The 19,206-nt window shown below is 35.0% G+C and overlaps 1 protein-coding gene across 1 annotated transcript in view; it reads right to left on the minus strand.

The window, feature by feature from the left end:
* LOC150109762 (serine/threonine-protein phosphatase 6 regulatory ankyrin repeat subunit C-like) overlaps window positions 1-19,206 on the minus strand; it is a 336,489-nt gene that overhangs the window by 214,279 nt on the left and 103,004 nt on the right. The window contains 3 exon segments of the mRNA XM_090396213.1: window positions 5,383-5,452; window positions 5,454-5,465; window positions 10,641-10,844. Coding sequence (XP_090252339.1) covers window positions 5,383-5,452; window positions 5,454-5,465; window positions 10,641-10,844 — 286 coding nt within the window.

Genomic DNA, 19,206 nt, shown 5'->3' on the forward strand with positions numbered 1-19,206 from the left:
AAAAAGTCATATCATAAGCTCCACAGACACAAAACAATTCAAAAGGAAATTTACTTTTGAATTGATTTTGAATTTAAAGGAAAAGTGGATAGCAAACTATCCACTACAACATATACATGCAATTATATAAATCAGTATTGAGATATATTTCCTTTTGGAATAAATGAGACATAACGATATGTGTGCACCCCAGTTTCTCGTACATGGACCACACCTCTATGTAAAGCAACCTAATATTCCATTCAAATATATAGTTAAATATATAGGAATTATTCAAACATGAAAGACTTCTGAAAGCAAGAACCAAATCATGGGGATAGCAACGAGCTCGAAACAAAACACTGATTCAGCTGGGAAGGCCATGTTAGTAAAGCTGCTTACAAAGATAGAAAAATCAAAGCTTCATGGTATGCTATACCAAATAGGTTAGCAAAGCAGTCCTAGAAAAGAAGGAAGTACATATCAAAAAGTACATGAGAAAAAAAAATCAATATATGTTCCTTTGAGAGTACAGAGAAAATTCTAAGAGTTATGCTATCAGAATTAGTTAAATAACTAGTTAAATTGGAAAACTTTGGTAAGAATATAGAAGATTAAATATAAAAGTGCTAAAATGTTCTAATAGCTACTGAAAAGGTTAAAAATGGAAGCGTCTACTGTAAAAATGAATCAGAGATGATAAACCTAACATAAAAAAGTGAATATAGTTTGAATGCCTGAATTATGTAAAAAATAAATGAAACAAAATATACAAATATATATATGATATTAATATATACCATTACATTGTTTTATGCATACCATCACACAAAACTTACTTCTTTTCAAATCAATCCAGTGTTCATGTTCTACTTTGCAATTAACTATTGTCACCACTGATAATGGTCTATAATATTCTGGCTGAAATATATTGCCTTAAATAAATAGTTGAATATTCTGACTATGTCAGAAAGAAATGCTTGTGATAGCAAATGAAGGGAATCATTGTCAGGAATTTGATGATAATGATATAAGGTCATATAGTATCCTCAAGAGTATACAGTTAGTAATGATATGACCTTATATCATTACTAACTTCCTATCTACAATTTTCCTCCAAATCCATCTATTACCTGTCAAGACTCCAGCATTATCTGATCTTATTTCTATCTTCTAAGGCAATTTTTACTGTATCAATCCACCTATATCTTGGTTATCTTCTGGATCTTTCTCCTGCTAGTCCAGCAGAGAACACTTGTTTTGCTGATCTTTCCTCTCCCATTCTGTTTAAGTGATCATACCACTTGACATTAGCTCTGCGAACACATTCCTGGATGCTAACAATGTCACATTCTGTCCTAATATCCTCATTTTTAATATGATAGTCATTGATGCCATCTGTTCATGCTCCTAATCTTTTTCAGGACTCTCATCTGTAGTCTCTAGTCTTTGATCAAGTGTTTTATTTTTAACCCAGCTCTCAGATCAATAAGTTAAAATGGGTTTGAACAATGTCTTGTATACAGCTAATTTAGTGTTTTAACTAATTTCTCTCTTATTCCATATAAATTTATTCAGTTGACTTCCTACCATACCAGCTTTGTTAATTCTGCTGTCTATTTCTATATTTAATTTATCATCTTCATTAAAAATTGTGCCTAAGTAGCTGAAATATTTTACTTGTTCTATAGGTCACAATCACAATGCAGTTGATATTTACAACTGCATTGATTGTGACAATGTCTATAATGGTCTATATTTACACTTGATAATTCCCTTTGAAGGGAATTATCAAGTGTAAATGATTCCCTTCATTTGTAAATAAGGATTCATCCAAAACTGACCCACGATGTCAGTTGCAATTAGAGAGATTTTTCACTTTAGCAAGAAACTGAGAGATTTTTATGAATGGACAGGAACTGCCAATTTGAACTTGGTTATTCAGTAAGTTCTGAAAAGACTACAATACTGAAATGGCAATCCCACTCACCTGCTGATTCAGCCAGTGAATTCAAGTTCTTCTGCAAAGCCAACATACACTATACTCCTCATAGTTTTCCCCAGCGTTGCATTATCAAACAACTGCATATCACCATTTAAACTTCTATCAATATATTAATGATATTGATAAAGTAAAATAGTAATGCCACAAAAATAGACCCTTGTGGCAAACTACTGGTGACTTTCCTCTTCTGAGATATCACAAATCCACAGGTAACTTGCTGATACATATTAGACATCCAATCTCTATTTCAATGCACTGATCTATTATCCAACCTCATCCATTCCAGTTTAATTACTAGCTTGTCATATGGCAATTTATCAAAGGCTTTTGCAAAATCTAAATATACCACTGGATTCAATTAGCTGTATTAGTTATATTAGTCATATAGAAAGATTAGGGACATGAACAGATGGCATTAATGGCAATATCATATTAAAAATGAGGATATTAGGAAAGAACTAATACTTGACATTGTTAGCATCCATGAATGTGTCATCAGAGCTAATCTCAGGTGGTATGGTCACTTAAACAGAATGGGAGAGGAAAGATTAACAAAACAAGTGTTCTCTGCAGGTTGGCAGGAAAAAGACTCAGAGGAAGACCAAGATATAAGTGGATTGATACAGTAAAAAGTGTCTTAGAAATCAGAAATATAAGATCTGATAATGTTGGAGTCTTGACAGGTAACAGATTGATTTCGAGGACAATTGTAGATAGGAAGTTAGTGGTGATGCAAGTTTTCATGTAGTAATATCATATCCTGTACATCCCTTGAGGGTACATCTCAGGAATTTGATGATGTTGAAATGTACCACTGTGTATGCATCACCCTCATCCAATGGATTTGTCACCTTGTTATAATAAGTAAAAGATTGCTAAAAATAATCTTCCTTTAGCAAACCTGTTAAAAATGTTCTGTAATGTATTTCTGCTACCCTGCTTTGTCTATGTTTTCTTTTACTTAAAACTTCATGAATGGTTGACTGCCTTAATTATCAACTGTCGCCATTTATTTATTTTTACTAGATCCCATATTCTCATTCTATATAGTCTAACAAATCTATTTGTTTTACGGATATGCCAGTTAGACTGTATTGAGTGTGAGATTATAACATTTTAAAGTAAGACAAAGCAGATATTTTGTATTCGCCACTTATATTAATCTTTACCTTATATTAGTTGTGGCTTGATCATTGATTACCTAAACTTGATCTTATGTAGGTTCAAAATTTTCAGGATAGTGCATTGACAGAATCAGTCCATTGTGTTGTTCACAAACCATTTAATTAAATCACAAAGGAATATTTACAGTTTGATTCACATTAATATACATATAGTTTATTACAATTCTTCCTAATTCAAACTCAGTTCTAATTAGTTTCTTAAAGCTAAATCACAATCTAGAGTATCCTGCCAGTCGTATATATATATATACACAAACTGACAATCAAGCATACCTTGAGTAAACTTATTTCAATATCAATTCGCATTATCTTATTGTACCCATAAACAGACACTCTTGATGTACAATCTTGTTCGGTATTATCACACAGTGCTGAGTGAGAATTGTAAGTACTTACAATTCTCACTCAGCACTGCCTTCTACATGAATCTTTTGTTCACATGTTCAAGTGCTCCTTTTTGTGTTTCTTTCCTTCTGTTGGCTCATTCTTGATTTCTTGCCAAACTTCTTCTTTGTCCGAGTCATTGATTATTCCATGCCCTTTAGGACCCTTGTGATGTTCCTCTTTCGATTACTGACAGCAGTTCTCATGTGGGGGCAGACCCAGGTAACAGAAGGTGAAAGCCCTAAGACAAAATCCTGCTCGACATCTGACCTTATATATGCCTGGATTTCTGTTGTATGCATCTCTGAAAACTTCCATATATGGTCATGTGTTGACATTCGACCATGATGATGTCATACTTCGTGCATCTTTGATGCTTCTCTTTCAATTATATGGCAATTCTTAGAATTCTTCACTATTCTTAGAATTTCACTTACTAATTAGACATGAGTTAACAGCATTACATGATGACGTCATGCACCGCATTATTTTAACAAAGGCTCATGATAAGTTATTGCAAAATTACAAATTATTAGACAAAACTGACATTTTTCTAAGTGCAATCTCCTTAGAAAAACATGTAAAAACGAACATGATAAGTTACATAGTTACATATCATGAGAGATTTTACAAATCCATGCTGACCACCAAAAAGAATACTGTTGTCAACCAAATTCTGAACTTTTGTCATGACTAACCTTTCTAAACTTTAACCACAACTCAACACACAGACTGTTCTGTAATTTGAAGCTTTAGTCTCATCATCATCATCATCATCTCTCTCTCTCTCTCTCTTATGAAATGGAACAATTTTTCCCTCTTCCCACTCCTTTGGAACTGAGCCCAAAGCAAAACATGTTAAAAAGATATGCTGGTGTTAATACTCTGAAATATTCCCCCAAGATACATGATGATATATCAAGTTCTATAGCCTTGTTGACATCAAGTTTACTGAATTCCACATATACTTCGCTCACCATTAATTCCTCATCCTCCTCCTCCTCCCTTCATACAGCATTTGACCACCAAAGAAGTTATCATTCTACCATTAGTACCAATCAATGTCAAATGTCATCTTTTTTAAATCATTCTTTCTTCTACTGGCCATGTATTGAGAAAAAAAAAAAACTTTCTCCTACAGACCACATATAGAAAAATCTCCCTTGCTTAAATGTTGACTTTAAATGACTGACTTTAACATACAAAGTAGGATATAGACAAAGGTAATATTTAACTTCTTGTTGCTGCTCTGCTATTCAAGATTATACAATCTCTGCTGCTCTACTATACAATAGTTATACAATCTTTGTTGCAGAAATAATATAGTACACATTGTGCTTTATGCCATGCACAGGTCATCCATAAGTAATAAAGAGCTCTGACTTATTAGCTATTCTAACTACATATATACAGTCAGCTTAGCTTCATTTATGAGAAACCATAATTATGATTTCATATACTGTCTGCTATAAAGTTATTCTTACAGTTTTGTTACAGTATTAATATTAGTCATATGCAGAATTTTAGCAGTTTATTACTAGCTCGATATGTGAGTCATCAAACACTCCACGCAGAACATAACATTACTGCAATTTTTGTGTGCTTTTCTTTATTTTTAAATTATGGATACAACTAATAGTTTAGATTCATGATTTTTTTTGGGGGGGGGATTTGATATTCAGAATTTTCAAGGATAATTGAACATTTAATTATACTAACATTTAATTTTATATATCATATATTTTTTTCATCCATATAACAACAGCTGTTTTCATTAGCCACTTTTATAGCAAAGAAATATTGAACTGTCCAAGGAAAGAGTTTGCTCACCAGCTTCCAGCATCTTTTTACAGCATTCAGGGAATCCACTTAGTGCTGTTAAATGCAGGGGTGTCATTCCACTATAACCATGCCTTAAAAAAATGTATTATTGAATATTAAATTATAAAATATTAAATGTATTATATCTTATTAAACGAGATATCAAACAACAGCAAAACATAAAAATTTGCATAAATTCACATGGAGAGAATACACAAGATAAAGAGGTGGTCATTATCAAACTTCCCCTATTTGGAGCCTTATGTAACTCAATCTAACATCCAGAATGTCACCAAATTTGGTAGGGAGACCAATCAAGACATTGGAAGCAGGATTCCACAAAAAGTCACCAATATTGGAATATTTATTTATTTATGCTTATGGCTATGATGCTGTACAATGTTAAAAAAAAATGTTAAAATGGATAGACAAATGAATAATGAAGCCTAAACTGAAATGAAGGATTACTTTGATGTGTTGCACTTATGATAGCACAGCAATAAAACATTTAATATCAATTTAATATAGCACAGTAATTACAGTTACTAGAGCATAAGTTGTCACAAACTACTTGCACAACCTCAGCGTGTTGAGTTCACCCATGAAAGAGGACCTGGTTCAATGTGGCCATTGTTCTCGTGGACCATAAATTGCATCCTGTATGCAGTATTCTCAACAGCAGAACTAACAAACCTAAAGGAATGCTAGTCACAGTTTTTGCAATTTTAATTTATTTGCAAGGGTTGCAAATAAATTAAAATTTTATGTGGGGACATATATGTCCCATGGTCCTGAAAGGGTTAATATGTTAAATAAAATGATTCTTTTAACTTTGTCAAATGCTTTTTCAAAATCAATAAATGTAATATGTGTTTCTAAATGTATTCTCTTCTTTTCTCTATTATTAATTTTAGGCAAAAGGCCAGGTCTATACATGATCATCCTTTTCTAAATTCATTCTGTATTTCTAAAATAAAGTTTTCAGAATATTTATTAGTTTGTTATTTAAAATTCTGCAATATATTTTGTAACAGGAATTTAGTACACTTATGCCTCTATAGTTTTTAGGGTCTACTACCTTTTTAAATGGGGACCACAATTGCTTTTTTTTCCATTCCATTGGGAAAAATCTATTACTAGTTGAATAGATTTTATTTAAAAATAACAGGCGTCTTACTTTGAACCTTATTTCTGCATATTCATATAATTCTGAACCTAACTTATCTTCTCCAAGTGATTTTCTATTTCTTGTTTCTTTCAAACTGATTTCTAATTCATCTTTAGTTATTTCCTTTTCATTTTCATTAAATGTTTCCAGTTATCTTTTTTAAAATATTTATCTGTCCACAATTCGGTATAGAAATTCTTCTAATTTCAATTCGGTGTTTAATTTTATGCTTTCTTTAATATCTGTACCTAAGTATTTTAAAATCTTATATACATTGGATCTCATTTTATATAAATCATATTCTAAATTAAGTAATCCGTCAGATGGCATCTGTGAGTAAGTTACTATAAACTAGTGCTCCAGCATTTTATCACTACTGCAAGAGTTTTCCATTCAAATTAAACGCCCAAAGGAAATCTTAACAGCGGGCACCAAGAAGCAGCTAACCTCAGCATAAGCTGTGAGTACTTTTAGTGCATCAAAGCAGTTATATCTGGATCTAAAAATTGGCCAAGTGCAAGCGCCCGCTATGCCTATCGTACGAAGCAAAGATGGTGGCAACAAAAGCCAACGACAAACAAGCACCCCATGTCTCGTCAGCATAGCGGCATCAATTGCTGACAAAGCCATAAAGTGTCGCAGCTGCAAAATTGATATCAGTGACAAAAAAAGGATATATTGTGCAAGTTCTGCTGCCACTGGTTACATGCTTCCTATGCAAAAATGGATGAAACAGCACACAAGATATATATTGACCTTAACCAGCCCTATTTCTGTTTGCTGTGCCTCCCATCTGTAAAACAGCTCCTGAAAACTTAGGCAAATGAATAGAAAGCCTTGAACAACACATCAGTGTTTTCCTCCAAAATATGCACAGTAGAATCCAAGCTGGAATCAACCGGCAATCAGCTGCGCAATGCAAGTTCTTTCCTCCCTGCGAATGAACTCTGTGAAATAATCGCATCAACAGTGCATGACTCGATGGGGACCAAAAACAAAAAATTCAAAGCTGTCATTTTGAACTTTCCAAAAGAAAATGGAAAAGCATTAAATAAAAACATCTTCAAACTAGCTGAAGAATGCGACATCAACCCTAAAAATATCATCAGATGCCATTGTATCAGACCCATAAATAAAAGCAAGGACAGAACGAACTTTCCATGCCTTGTAAAAGTGACTTGTGACATACCGACAAGCACATCAAAACTAATACCAGTGATCAACAACAAGTTCAAAGACACCTGTCCCCAGTCGCACATATGTGCTCGACCAGATTTACCATTTGCACAAAGGGAAGAAGGACGCCATCTTCGAAGACAACTTGCAGAAAAACGTGAAAATGCTGAATACAGTAGCACCATCGACTAAAGACAAGTTCAATTGGTACAAACGCCAAGTGATGCCACTAGCAGCCACCATGGTGACCAATATGCAGGCACTGCACAGGAAACGTGCAGGACCCCTGCAGTCAAACATATGACTTATTTGCAGTCAAACATATGACTGCAAATTCACTTTACCAAAATCCGTGGCCTAAACGCCAACTTTAATAGTGTCTATTACCACCTGCAGTCTACCCAAACCCCCACCTACTCTTTCTGGCAGAAACTCAGATCTCACCTCCCTCCAGCACTATTCATCTGAACCTTCCAAACCACACATTCTTTAACTCCTTTTGACCCAAGGGTCGTGTCTGTGCATACATCTGCTCCAACATACCTTGCCAGTGAGCACCCAGTCTAGAATCGCCCAACTTTGATCTTCTCTGGATGAAAATATCCCTACCCAACTCAGTCAAATTCATATGCTTATTTATACAATGACTTTCTCCAGTCCCACTTTCCCAACAGCAAAATCATCCTCTGGAGATTTTAATGTCCACAATACCAACTGGCTTTCCTCCTCCAGCTGTACAGATCTTGTGGCAGAGATGCCGAAACATTCAGCATCACTAATGACCTTACACAACTCGTTCAGATGCCAACCAGAATACCTTATAACTCAAACCACTCTCCAAACACCCTAGACCTCTTCCTGATGAATGACCCTTCCAGATACACAGTGAAAGTAAAGGGTCTGCTAGACAATTCTGACCACAACCTAGTGCTCATCTTCTCCCCCATGCAAAAACGCTTACACAGCCACTCCCATACAAGAGTAGTTTGGCATTATAACATTGCCAAGTAGAATAGCTGCCACAACTTCTATGCCTCATTCCCATGGTTAGACTATTGCTTTCGACCTTCCAACCCAAACACATGCACCAAACTCATAACCAAAGTAATCCTCACAGGCATGGAATCATACATTCCCTCACAGTAGTCTGACCTGCCATTCCCTAACTAAACCCTGGTTTTCCAAAAGATGTGCCAAGGCAGTACAAATAAAAAACCAAACATACCATTACTGGCTCAGATCAAGAACCCCATCCTCCTTTAGAGCTTATACCCAAGCTCGAAATAAATGCAAAAAAAAAAAAAAAACAATCAATGCTTCCAAAACAGATTTCGAAAGAGCAAAAAACAGGAAATTAGCAGCCTGTCCAAATGGCATCCAAGCCTTTTGGCCTCTCGCCAAGGCAATTGGCCGTAACTTCTGCCCAACACTATTTCCACCTCTATCATATCCAGATGGCTCCATTGCATCATCTCCTACAGAAAAGGCTAATCTCCTGGCCTCACACCTTGCCTCCAATGCATGCACAATCGACAATCGCAAATGTCCCCCAACCATTCCAGATGCCTTACAATGCCCACTATATCCTTTTGCCAGAAAGAAATCAGCAAAATACTGTCTAAATTAGACAAAAAAGTCTCCTGGCCCTGATGGCATTCCTCCAATTGTCCTGAAGGTTTGCGCACTAGAACTGTCTCCTGTCTTATGTCGCTTATATATACTGTTTTACTCCACTGATATCTATCCCACAGCCTGGAAATTGGCCTATATTCAACCCATTCCCAAAAAGAGCGACAAGTCACTGCCGTCCAACTACCACCCCATCTCACTCACCTCAGTCCTGTCTCAAGTAATGGAAAAAATCATCAATTCCCAACTCCTACTCTACCTTGAAGCTACCTGTCAACTAAATGACCTCCAGTATGGATTCCGTCACTGCTGATTAACAGGAGATCTGCTCACATGTCACACATCTCTGGTCAAATGCCATGAAGAAGTTTGGCGAATCTCAAGCAGTTAGACTTGATATTTCCAAGGCATTTGACTGGGTCTGGCAGAAGGGCTTACTATGCAAGCTGCCATCATATGGTCTTCATCCCTGCAACCACTATACTATAGAACAGTCTTACCCTTGATGTGTTCCCTAGGGAATACAATCTACAGTCATTCGCATCTAATATGGACAAGTACCTTCTTTCCCAACCCATACACGGTACCAATGTACTATAGGTTGATCTACCAACTTCTTGTGTGTGGGCTCAACATAAAAAAAAAAAAATAAAAAAAAATAGAAACAAATTTGTTCCATGATTCTCTATTCTTTTTCTGGCTATATTTTTATAAAAAAAATAAAATTGTGTAAAAATGTTAAATTCCTGTATTTCAGAAGTAAATATGAAAGCAGAACTACAATGCAGGCAATCTAAATTCATACTTTACATAACACTTATTTTCATTAATGTGATAATTGGCATTGTTTTCTTGAAATCAAAAGGTTGAAATTTAGCATGAAATTAGATTGCATGCATTGTAGTTCTGCTTTCATATTTACTTCTGAAATATGTTATGTGAGAGAGAGAGAGAATGAAAAATATTCAGAATTAAAATATGTCATTTTTATATTTATGCATACCAATATTCAGTAATTTTTAATACAATTACTATTCTGATATTCACCCATATAAAAAGTGTACCTCTCTTTCAAAAAAAAAAAATTCATTTCATATTTGATTATATGTGGTGAATATATTTTATGCCAGTGCAACTTTATGTGCCACATTGCCACAATAGTTTCTGGCATAAAATGCCAGAAACTATTGTGGTAATGTGGGAAAAAAATAATAATAAAAAGGTTTGAAAATATCTAAGCTTACCTATACAACTGGTACTGATGCTGGAAATCAAAATTTATAGCGGCACTTACTTGTCCTTTGTGATTAACAGCATAAATCGATGCTCCTGCAAGAATTAGTTCCTCAACAACATCTTCCTGTCCATTTAAACAAGCTATGTGAAGTGCAGTGTTCCCAAAACTATTTACAGGATCTAATTCTGCACCTAACTCCAGAAGTAGTTGCAGTGAGCAAAGCTGACCACTGGCAGCAGAAGCATGGAGCGGTGTATACATCTACAATCGTAATTAAAATAAACAAATACAGTTCGGATAAAAAAACAGCTATTTTTAAAATTTTAAACTATTTTAAATTCATGTAACACAAAGCTGCACTAATGAAATTTCATAATAATTTCTAATCATATATGAAATTTCATTAATGCAAATTCATATATGATAACTAATTCAAACAATGGGAACACTACATAGATAAATTACCTAACTAATCTGTATTTTTTTTGTCTGTGTATGTATGTGTATACACATTCAGAAACCGATTGACTTTCAATAAGAACTTTAGTTTTAAAGACTGATGATATTTTCAGGAATGGTACTTTCCAATACAGCTGGGAATAACGTAAGGTGGAATTCAGATACATGGGAGTTAAATTTAGCCAATCGAGGCAAAGAAATGCATTCTAAGATCATTCCCAAAAAATCGTAAAAAATGAACATTATTATAATTAATTTAATCATGATTAATTTATAATATTAATTCTTCTTCTTTGAGCACCATCTCCTATCGGAGGTCGGCGACCACCTTGGCAAATTTTGAGCAGTCTCTCAGAGTTCATACCAGTCCACTGTATTGTCTGCCAGCCAAAATTTTCTTCGTCTTCCTTGTCCTCTTCTTCCATTTATCTTCCCTTTTATAATCAGTTGAAGTATCTTATATTTTTCATTACTAAGTAGGTGACCAAGATATGCAGTTTTCCTTCTTTTTATGGTATCTAAAAGTTCACGTGATTTCCCCATTTGTTCCAGTACTTCCTGATTGGACGTTTTTGCTGTCCATAGGATTTTTAACATTCGTCTGTATAACCACATCTCAAAGGCTTCAAGTCTTTTTATTGATGTTGTTTTTAAGGTCCAAGTTTCTGCACCGTACAGCAGTACAGACCATACATAGCATTTAACTATGCATACTCTAAGCTCTAAGTTTAAACTGCGGTTACACAGTGTTGATTTCATCAAGAGAAAATTTTTTTCTTGCCATTTCAATTCTAACTTTTATTTCCATTTCAGGATTGCAATCTTCATTTAACCAGCATCCCAGATATTTAAACTTTGCCACTCTTTCTATTTGTTTCCTGTTTAAAGAAAGTGCTAAATTAAGAATTGGTTTCTTACTTATGACCATGAATTTAGTTTTGGTGATATTTATTTTTAATCCCATTTTTTCACTCTCTTCATTTATTAGTTCCAAAAGATTTTGATCCTGAATATTATCAGCCAGAAGAGCTGTATCATCGGCATATCGGATGTTACTGATGATTTCACCATTTACACTAATCCCTTCCCTTCTTCCTTCCAAGACTTTTTGAAATATGGCTTCTGAGTAGATGTTAAAAGGAAGAGGTGACAGCACACATCCTTGCCTTACTCCTCGTTTGATGTTAATGGAGTCTGTAATAATGTCATCAACTTGAACAGATGCCTTTTGGTTCCAATATAAGTTTTCAATGATCCTGATGTCTTTACCATCTAATCCAATTCTTTTTAATAGTACAATCATTTTAGCATGTTGGACTTTGACAAATGCTTTCTCGAAGTCGATGAAGCAAATGAATATTACCTTGTTTTGGTCAATACAATTTTGAAATAAGATCTGAGAACAGAAAAGGGCCTCTCTTGTTCCCAAGCCATTTCTAAAGCCGAATTGGGTATCACTGATGGCTTCACATTTTCTGTATATTCCTTTTTGAATTATTTTCAGAAACATTTTGAGAACGTGACTCATTAGGCTGATCATTCTATAGTCATTACAAGTTTTCGCATTTACTTTTTTAGGTAGCATGATGAAGGTCGACTGTAACCAGTCTTGAAGAATTATGCCTGTGTCGTAAATCTTATTAAATAGCTTTACTAATATGTTAATGTTGTCACCTTCTAATAACTTTACTATTTCTGCTGGTATTCTATCTGGTCCTAGGGCTTTACCATTTTTAGCTGAGTTTAGTGCACATTCTACCTTTGATTTTAGAATGCATGGACCTTCCATACGTTCATAAATATTTTCTGGGTTCTGTCTGTTATCAGTAAAGAGTTCTTCTATATATTTCACCCATTCTTGTATTTTGTCATCCTTTTTGGATATAAATTTCTCCCTTTTTGTTTTGAAGGATACAGAATTGTTTTTTCTTACATATACCTGAGGTCTCTTTCATCTTTTTGTGTAGATTAAAATTGTCATGCTTTTCCTGTAGAATTTCGATTTCTTTACATTGTTCATTTATCCAGATTTCTTTTGCTTCTTTGATCTTGTGTTTAATAATTTTCTGAACCTCTGTATATTTTGTAAATTTTAATGCACATGGTGTCCATAAATTACAGGAAAACCTCGCTTAACACGTTCGCTGCCAACTACGAGTATACTCGTAGTTCGTATATGAGCTTCACAAGCCAACTACGAGTATACTCGTATGTCGATTTACCGACCTCCTTTGCCAAACACGAGTTATCCCTTTGTATAATTACCTTAATTTGGACCCTTGGATTCTGAATAAAGTGGAGAGCATGTCTAGGGGCTTGGTAGAAGAGAAATAATTTCAACTAAAATATAGTATATTGTGTATGTGCCTTAGATGCCAACTACGAGTATACTCGTAGTTCGTATATGAGCTTCACAAGCCAACTACGAGTATACTCGTATGTCGATTACCAACCTCGTATGCCAAGCGCGAGTTAATCCGTAGTATAACACGTAATTTGTAAATCAATTTTAAACTAGTAAAATCAATAAAAATAAAAACCAATCAATGAAATAAAAAAGCACTCAGTAAAATAAAAAAAAAAATTTATTCAAATTAAGAATGGTACATTTTAAAACAATTTTCCACGCACAATGATGGTTTTTCCTGGCAAACAGGACAATAATAACGTGTTTCGCATCTACGTTTGTTTCTTGTATAGACACGGCATGGCTTTGTCAGGTGATTCTTTTTTTCTGTTGGTGGTAAAATTTCCAAATAATGAAAATCCCAATTCCTCCTGATATTCTCTGATGCTGTAAGTTCATCCATCCCAACAAAAATTGAGATAAATTGATCTCTAAATTTTAATGCAGACATTGCATTTTCAGTAATCATGTTATAAAATTTATGCGCGTTTTGAATGTATACCTCAAAAATGTGTATTGCTAATTTCTTTGGCCATCTAATTGTCTTTCATAAGGTGGAATAGTATGAAAGCATTTGATCAGAAAGATCGGTGTCTGACATACCCAAATTATAATCCCTAACGATATTAGGTTTTAACTGAAATTTACCATTCCGATTTTGCGCTTCAACCATTTCAAATTTGTGCATATTTGAAATGGAAAGGACTTCCCTCTTATCCTTCCATTTGCTGACTACAACAGGACCTCTTCTTTGCCAGACAAATTCCCCTTTCCTTAGTTTCTTTTGAATAACATCTGGTGGATTGTTTTTCCTATTATTTCTCAGCGTTCCACACACATACGTTTTTCTGTTGGTAAGCGATTCTGTTAGAGCTACAGAATTATAAAAATTGTCCATATGCAATACATAACTCCTGTCTAAATATTCTTCCATCAAGTGGAATACAACATCATATGCGTGACCCATTTTCGCTAAAGACGATTCAGATTTTCCTGTATAAATTTTTATTTTTATCACCAATCCATTTGATTCGCACAGTTCATAGAATTTCATGCCATATTTATGTTTTTTGTTTTTTATGTATTGCCGAAATGCCAGTCTACCGCGCCACAACACCATTGACTCATCAATACATAAGTTTCTGTCTGGTGTGTAGCAATTTCGCATTACACTATTAAAATGATCTAGGACTGGTCTTAATTTGTGCAATTTATCATTAGCTGCTTGAGAATTATCTGCGAAATGCAAATGACGCAATAAAATTTGAAATCGATTTCGGCTCATTTTAGAGCGCCAAAATGGCAAATTGTAAAGTTGATTTGTACTCCAATAATGCTCAATAGACGGTAAATTACAAGGACCCATATGAAGTAAACGTCCAAGAAATAATTTCATTTCAGGTATGTCTGTTGCTTTCCAGTTAGAAATTCTTCGACTTTTTTTGAACTGCGCTCGGCTTTCCTCAATATTTTATACAGCATATAAATTGGTTTGTTCTACTAAAATTGTGAGAAAATCTTCAGAAAAGAAAAGTTCAACTAACCTTTTGATACTGAAATTTCCAGTGTCAATTTTAAAACCTGCAGTTTCAACAAAGTCAAATTGTGGGGGCTCTTCATCTGAATTTTCCCAATAAGTTGATGTTGATGTATTTGGTTGGTTGCTAACTTCATCTTCAAAAGTTTCTTCATCATCGGAGTCACCGCTAGAGTCGTCTGTAGGATCATCTTCGGAATCGGAACCAAATATTTCATGAAATTCATCATCACTCATATTAGCATAAGCTTCTACTTCTATATCAGTAAGTTTTCTTTTACTGGTCAAGGAAATTGAAGGTTCTTAGAGACTAGAAACTAAAACTGAACTAGACGCAATAAACACTGGCGTCAGCACATGTAATATATAGATGGAAGTGATACGAGATTACTCGTAGTTGGCGTATGAAACAAAATTTGATCTGATAAGCCGGCTACGAGATTACTCGTAGTGACCTTGAAGATGGGAGTGATACAAGATTACTCGTAGTTGGCGTATGAAACAAAATTCTGTCTGATAAGCCGGCTACGAGATTACTCGTAGTGACCTTGAAGACGCGAAAAGCGCTTGGCGTGCGGGAACAAACTATGACTGAGTAGCGTGGCAGCGAACGTGTTAATTCAAGTAGCCCCATAACCAGAAGTCATAAGGTCTGGAGATCTTGGTGGCCATTCGTGTGGGAAAGAGCGACTGAGGACACGGTCGTTGCCAAATGTCGATCGCAGCTTCTTTTCCACGATTGCTTATTGCTTTTTTAACTTCCTGTGTCCACCATGATGTTTTTAATTTTCTACTTCACCATAAACCCTAGAATCAATCAATATCTTCTTCAGAGTTTGCAACTGAGACTACATGGTTGATTCTTGTTTTCAATGTTTAATTTTTTTTTTTTTTTCACTAATGTTATTTTTTTCAATATAGTCGAGTCTATAATGTACCTGTAAAAGTTGCTGAACTTTAATTCTTTTTAAAATTTTCTTATACTATTCTCTTCAATGTGATAGCCATTTTTATCCTATTCAGTATTGAGTAATTAACTTCCAATTTCAAATCCTCTGTACACTCCTGTATCCTGAACCAGCATGAAGACATCACTATCAACAATGACATCATCAATGAAGATTTTCTTCTATTATTATTAAGAGAGACCTCCAGGGAGTCAGAGACTCATCAAGGATTTTCTTATTTCCTGCATCTTCTCTCCCCAAAAAGAAGCAATTAGTAATGACTAGTTCGTATGATGAGCAGAAATCCAGTACATACTTTGTTATTAGCTTTGCTATTGTCTAAAAAATTTTCCCAAAATGTTCCTATATGCTTGGTGGGATTAATTTCCTACTCTGCTGTTCATATCTGCAACAGTGACCACTTTTCCATTTTCTTTATGACGGCTTCCTGTTCTAATGACTCAAAAAATTTCTCCACTTATTCCTTAGAAGAACCTTCTGTGGGACCCCCACTTCAAAATGGGGAAATGGAAAAATAAGTTTCATTGTCCATTTCCCCATTTTGAAGTTTGCCCACATAAGTTTACTTGAAATCGCTTTCCAATCAAGATGTTTATCTCATATTTGGTATTGAATGCTATTGCTACTCCTTCATTTTCCTTGATCATTACTGCCTGAAAATAACCTCTTATACTTATTATTTAGTAAGATATCACCTGTTTTTTTCCTTCTTTGTCTCAGAGATGGCATGAAATATCATCACATTGTACCATGACATGCATTTCTGCTTTAAGTCAATAGCCTTAAAGCAAACGTGTACTTGATAAATGCAAAAGCTACATATGGAGCAAAAGCTAAATATGGAGAACCAACTGGGGCTTGTGACCTAATTAGACATTAGGTCACAAGCCCCAGTTGGTTCTCCATATTCCTGAAATGCAAAATCTAGAGGTCTCCTCCCAGCTATCTGGCTTTGACCCTTAAACGACCATCCTTAAGCAGATATCAAAGAGTGGCTTATAGAAGAGTCCAGTAGAAAGCAACTGACCAGTGGTGTACCACATGGCTCAGTCCTGTCTTCTGTTGTTTTATTTGTATATCAATGATATAGGAAATGATTTGACAGGAAATATTCAATTTGCTGATGATGCTAAACTAGGAAGGGCAATGGTAAATGATGGTACTACAGAGATCCTTCAGGAAGAGAAACTAGCATATGGGCAAAGGTAAGTGACTGCCAGTTTAATGTGGCCAAGTGTAAGGTAATGATCACTTTACAAAGTAATCAGAAACTATGTACTATATTGACGGAATTGAACTGCAGGAAACCAATGAGGCCAGGACTTAGATGTGATTGTGGACAGAGAGTTGAAGTTTAGAGGACATGCTGCAAAGGCAACCAAAACAGTCCAATAGTGAGTCTACTGTTCCACTATATAAGACTTTAATAAGACCACATATGAACTATTGCACACAGATCTGAACTCCTGGATTCTGTAGTGATGAAGAAGTTGTGAAATGGATCCATTGGCAAGTGACAAAGATTGTAGCATGTCTGTGGAATGTTCCCCATGAGAACAGATTGACAGTCTGTAGGCTGCAAAAATTAGCTGAAAAACAAAAAAGAGTAGATAGATGCATTTAAGTTATTAAACGGATTTTATAGGATTGACAATGAAGAATTTTTTCAGTACATAACAAGGAGGAAGAGAACATGAGGTCACCAGTGTTAGCAATGGTGTGAGGACTAGGTCTTCTGTTTGGAGAATAGTGAATGGGCAAATTAGGTTGCCAGAGGTGATTGTGGGAGCTTCATCAAGGAATGAGTTTAAGGAGAAGTATGACAGGTACTGTGCAAATGATTGCTAATGTGTGAATAAATGGATCTGTCACAATGAGTCCTCTGACTCCATGGAGACACCTGTATAATAATAATAATAACAACAATAACATGTATTTAACAGTTGGTTAAATCTAGTGAAGGCTACTTCACTAGAAAGAAAATAAATGAATCAATAAATGAACAAAGAATAGATTCCTTGTACTTAAGTAAGGAAATTATCTATAATAAAGATCCTTGCAAACACCATGATGTAGTTGAAGCTCAAAATCAAATGTTCAATCATAATCATATCATGAATGAAAAATATGTTCTGATATCAACAGTCATAAGAACTGTTTACAAAATGGAGTTTACAAAAACTGTTTACAAAATAACCTAAAAGACATATTTTCTTTTCTGTGTAAACAGAGCATCAAATAAAACTATTTTACAAAAGATATACAGGGTGTTCGGGATAAATTTGACATATTTATAATTAATTATATTTTTCCGTAAGTTACATGTATTAACACACACTTCTCTTCATTTAAAAGTTTGGACCCTTCTTCATTCATATACAAGATGTCAGAAAGGATGGATAGCTGGAACCCACCTGAATCATGGAAGAGAATAACTTGTATCATGATGATTCGTGCCCGCCATCAAAATAAGGATATTACGACTGCTGCCCAATGCTCCCTGAATACAGTAAAAACAATCAGGCATGAACTAGAGACTTGCAATGGTGACTACGAGGATGTAGCAAGAAGAAAGATCCCTAGCAGACGATCTGATTGCGTTCGTACAGCAGAATTCCTCGCAAATCTGCAGGAACAGGTGTTGAAGAACCCTGGCATTGGAATTCGGGCTTTGTTCGTGGAGTTGCTAACTGTAGTCAAGCCCTGGATAACAAGGGTAGCCAATGGTAGGCCATATGTATGGCAGCAGGATTCGGCCCCTTGCCACACCTCTGGGAAAAGTCAAAAATGGTTGTCTGAAAATTTCTACGACTTCACCAGTCCAAATGTTTGGCCTCCAAACTCCCCAGACCTTAACCCCATGGATTATTTTGTATGGGGCGCAGTTGAAAAAGACACCAATCGCACTTCCAGTAATACAAAAGCCCAGTTAATGGATAAAATTAAAACAGTTTTTGCGGCCCTTCCCAGGGAGACTGTAGCATCAGCTTGTTCGAGGTTCCGAAGCAGAATTGAAGCTGTGATCGATGCTAATGGTGGTTATTTTGAGTAAATCTTGTTCATAGTATTGTAATTAACTCTGCCTGTAATGTTTTTTTGTCAATTCATTAAATTTAATAGATACAAAGAAGATTTTCTTTTTCCTTACGAAACTGTCAAATTTATCCCGAACACCCTGTATATGTTCACTTATATAAGTAAAGTGAATATTAAATTTAGCATTATTTCAAAGTCAAATGTAGAAATTATGAA

The sequence above is a fragment of the Typopeltis vanoorti genome, chromosome 1 (assembly GCF_054136105.1).
Source record: "Typopeltis vanoorti isolate ZY-2024b chromosome 1, IOZ_Tvanoo_1.0, whole genome shotgun sequence".
Taxonomy (NCBI): Eukaryota; Metazoa; Arthropoda; class Arachnida; order Uropygi; family Thelyphonidae; genus Typopeltis; species Typopeltis vanoorti.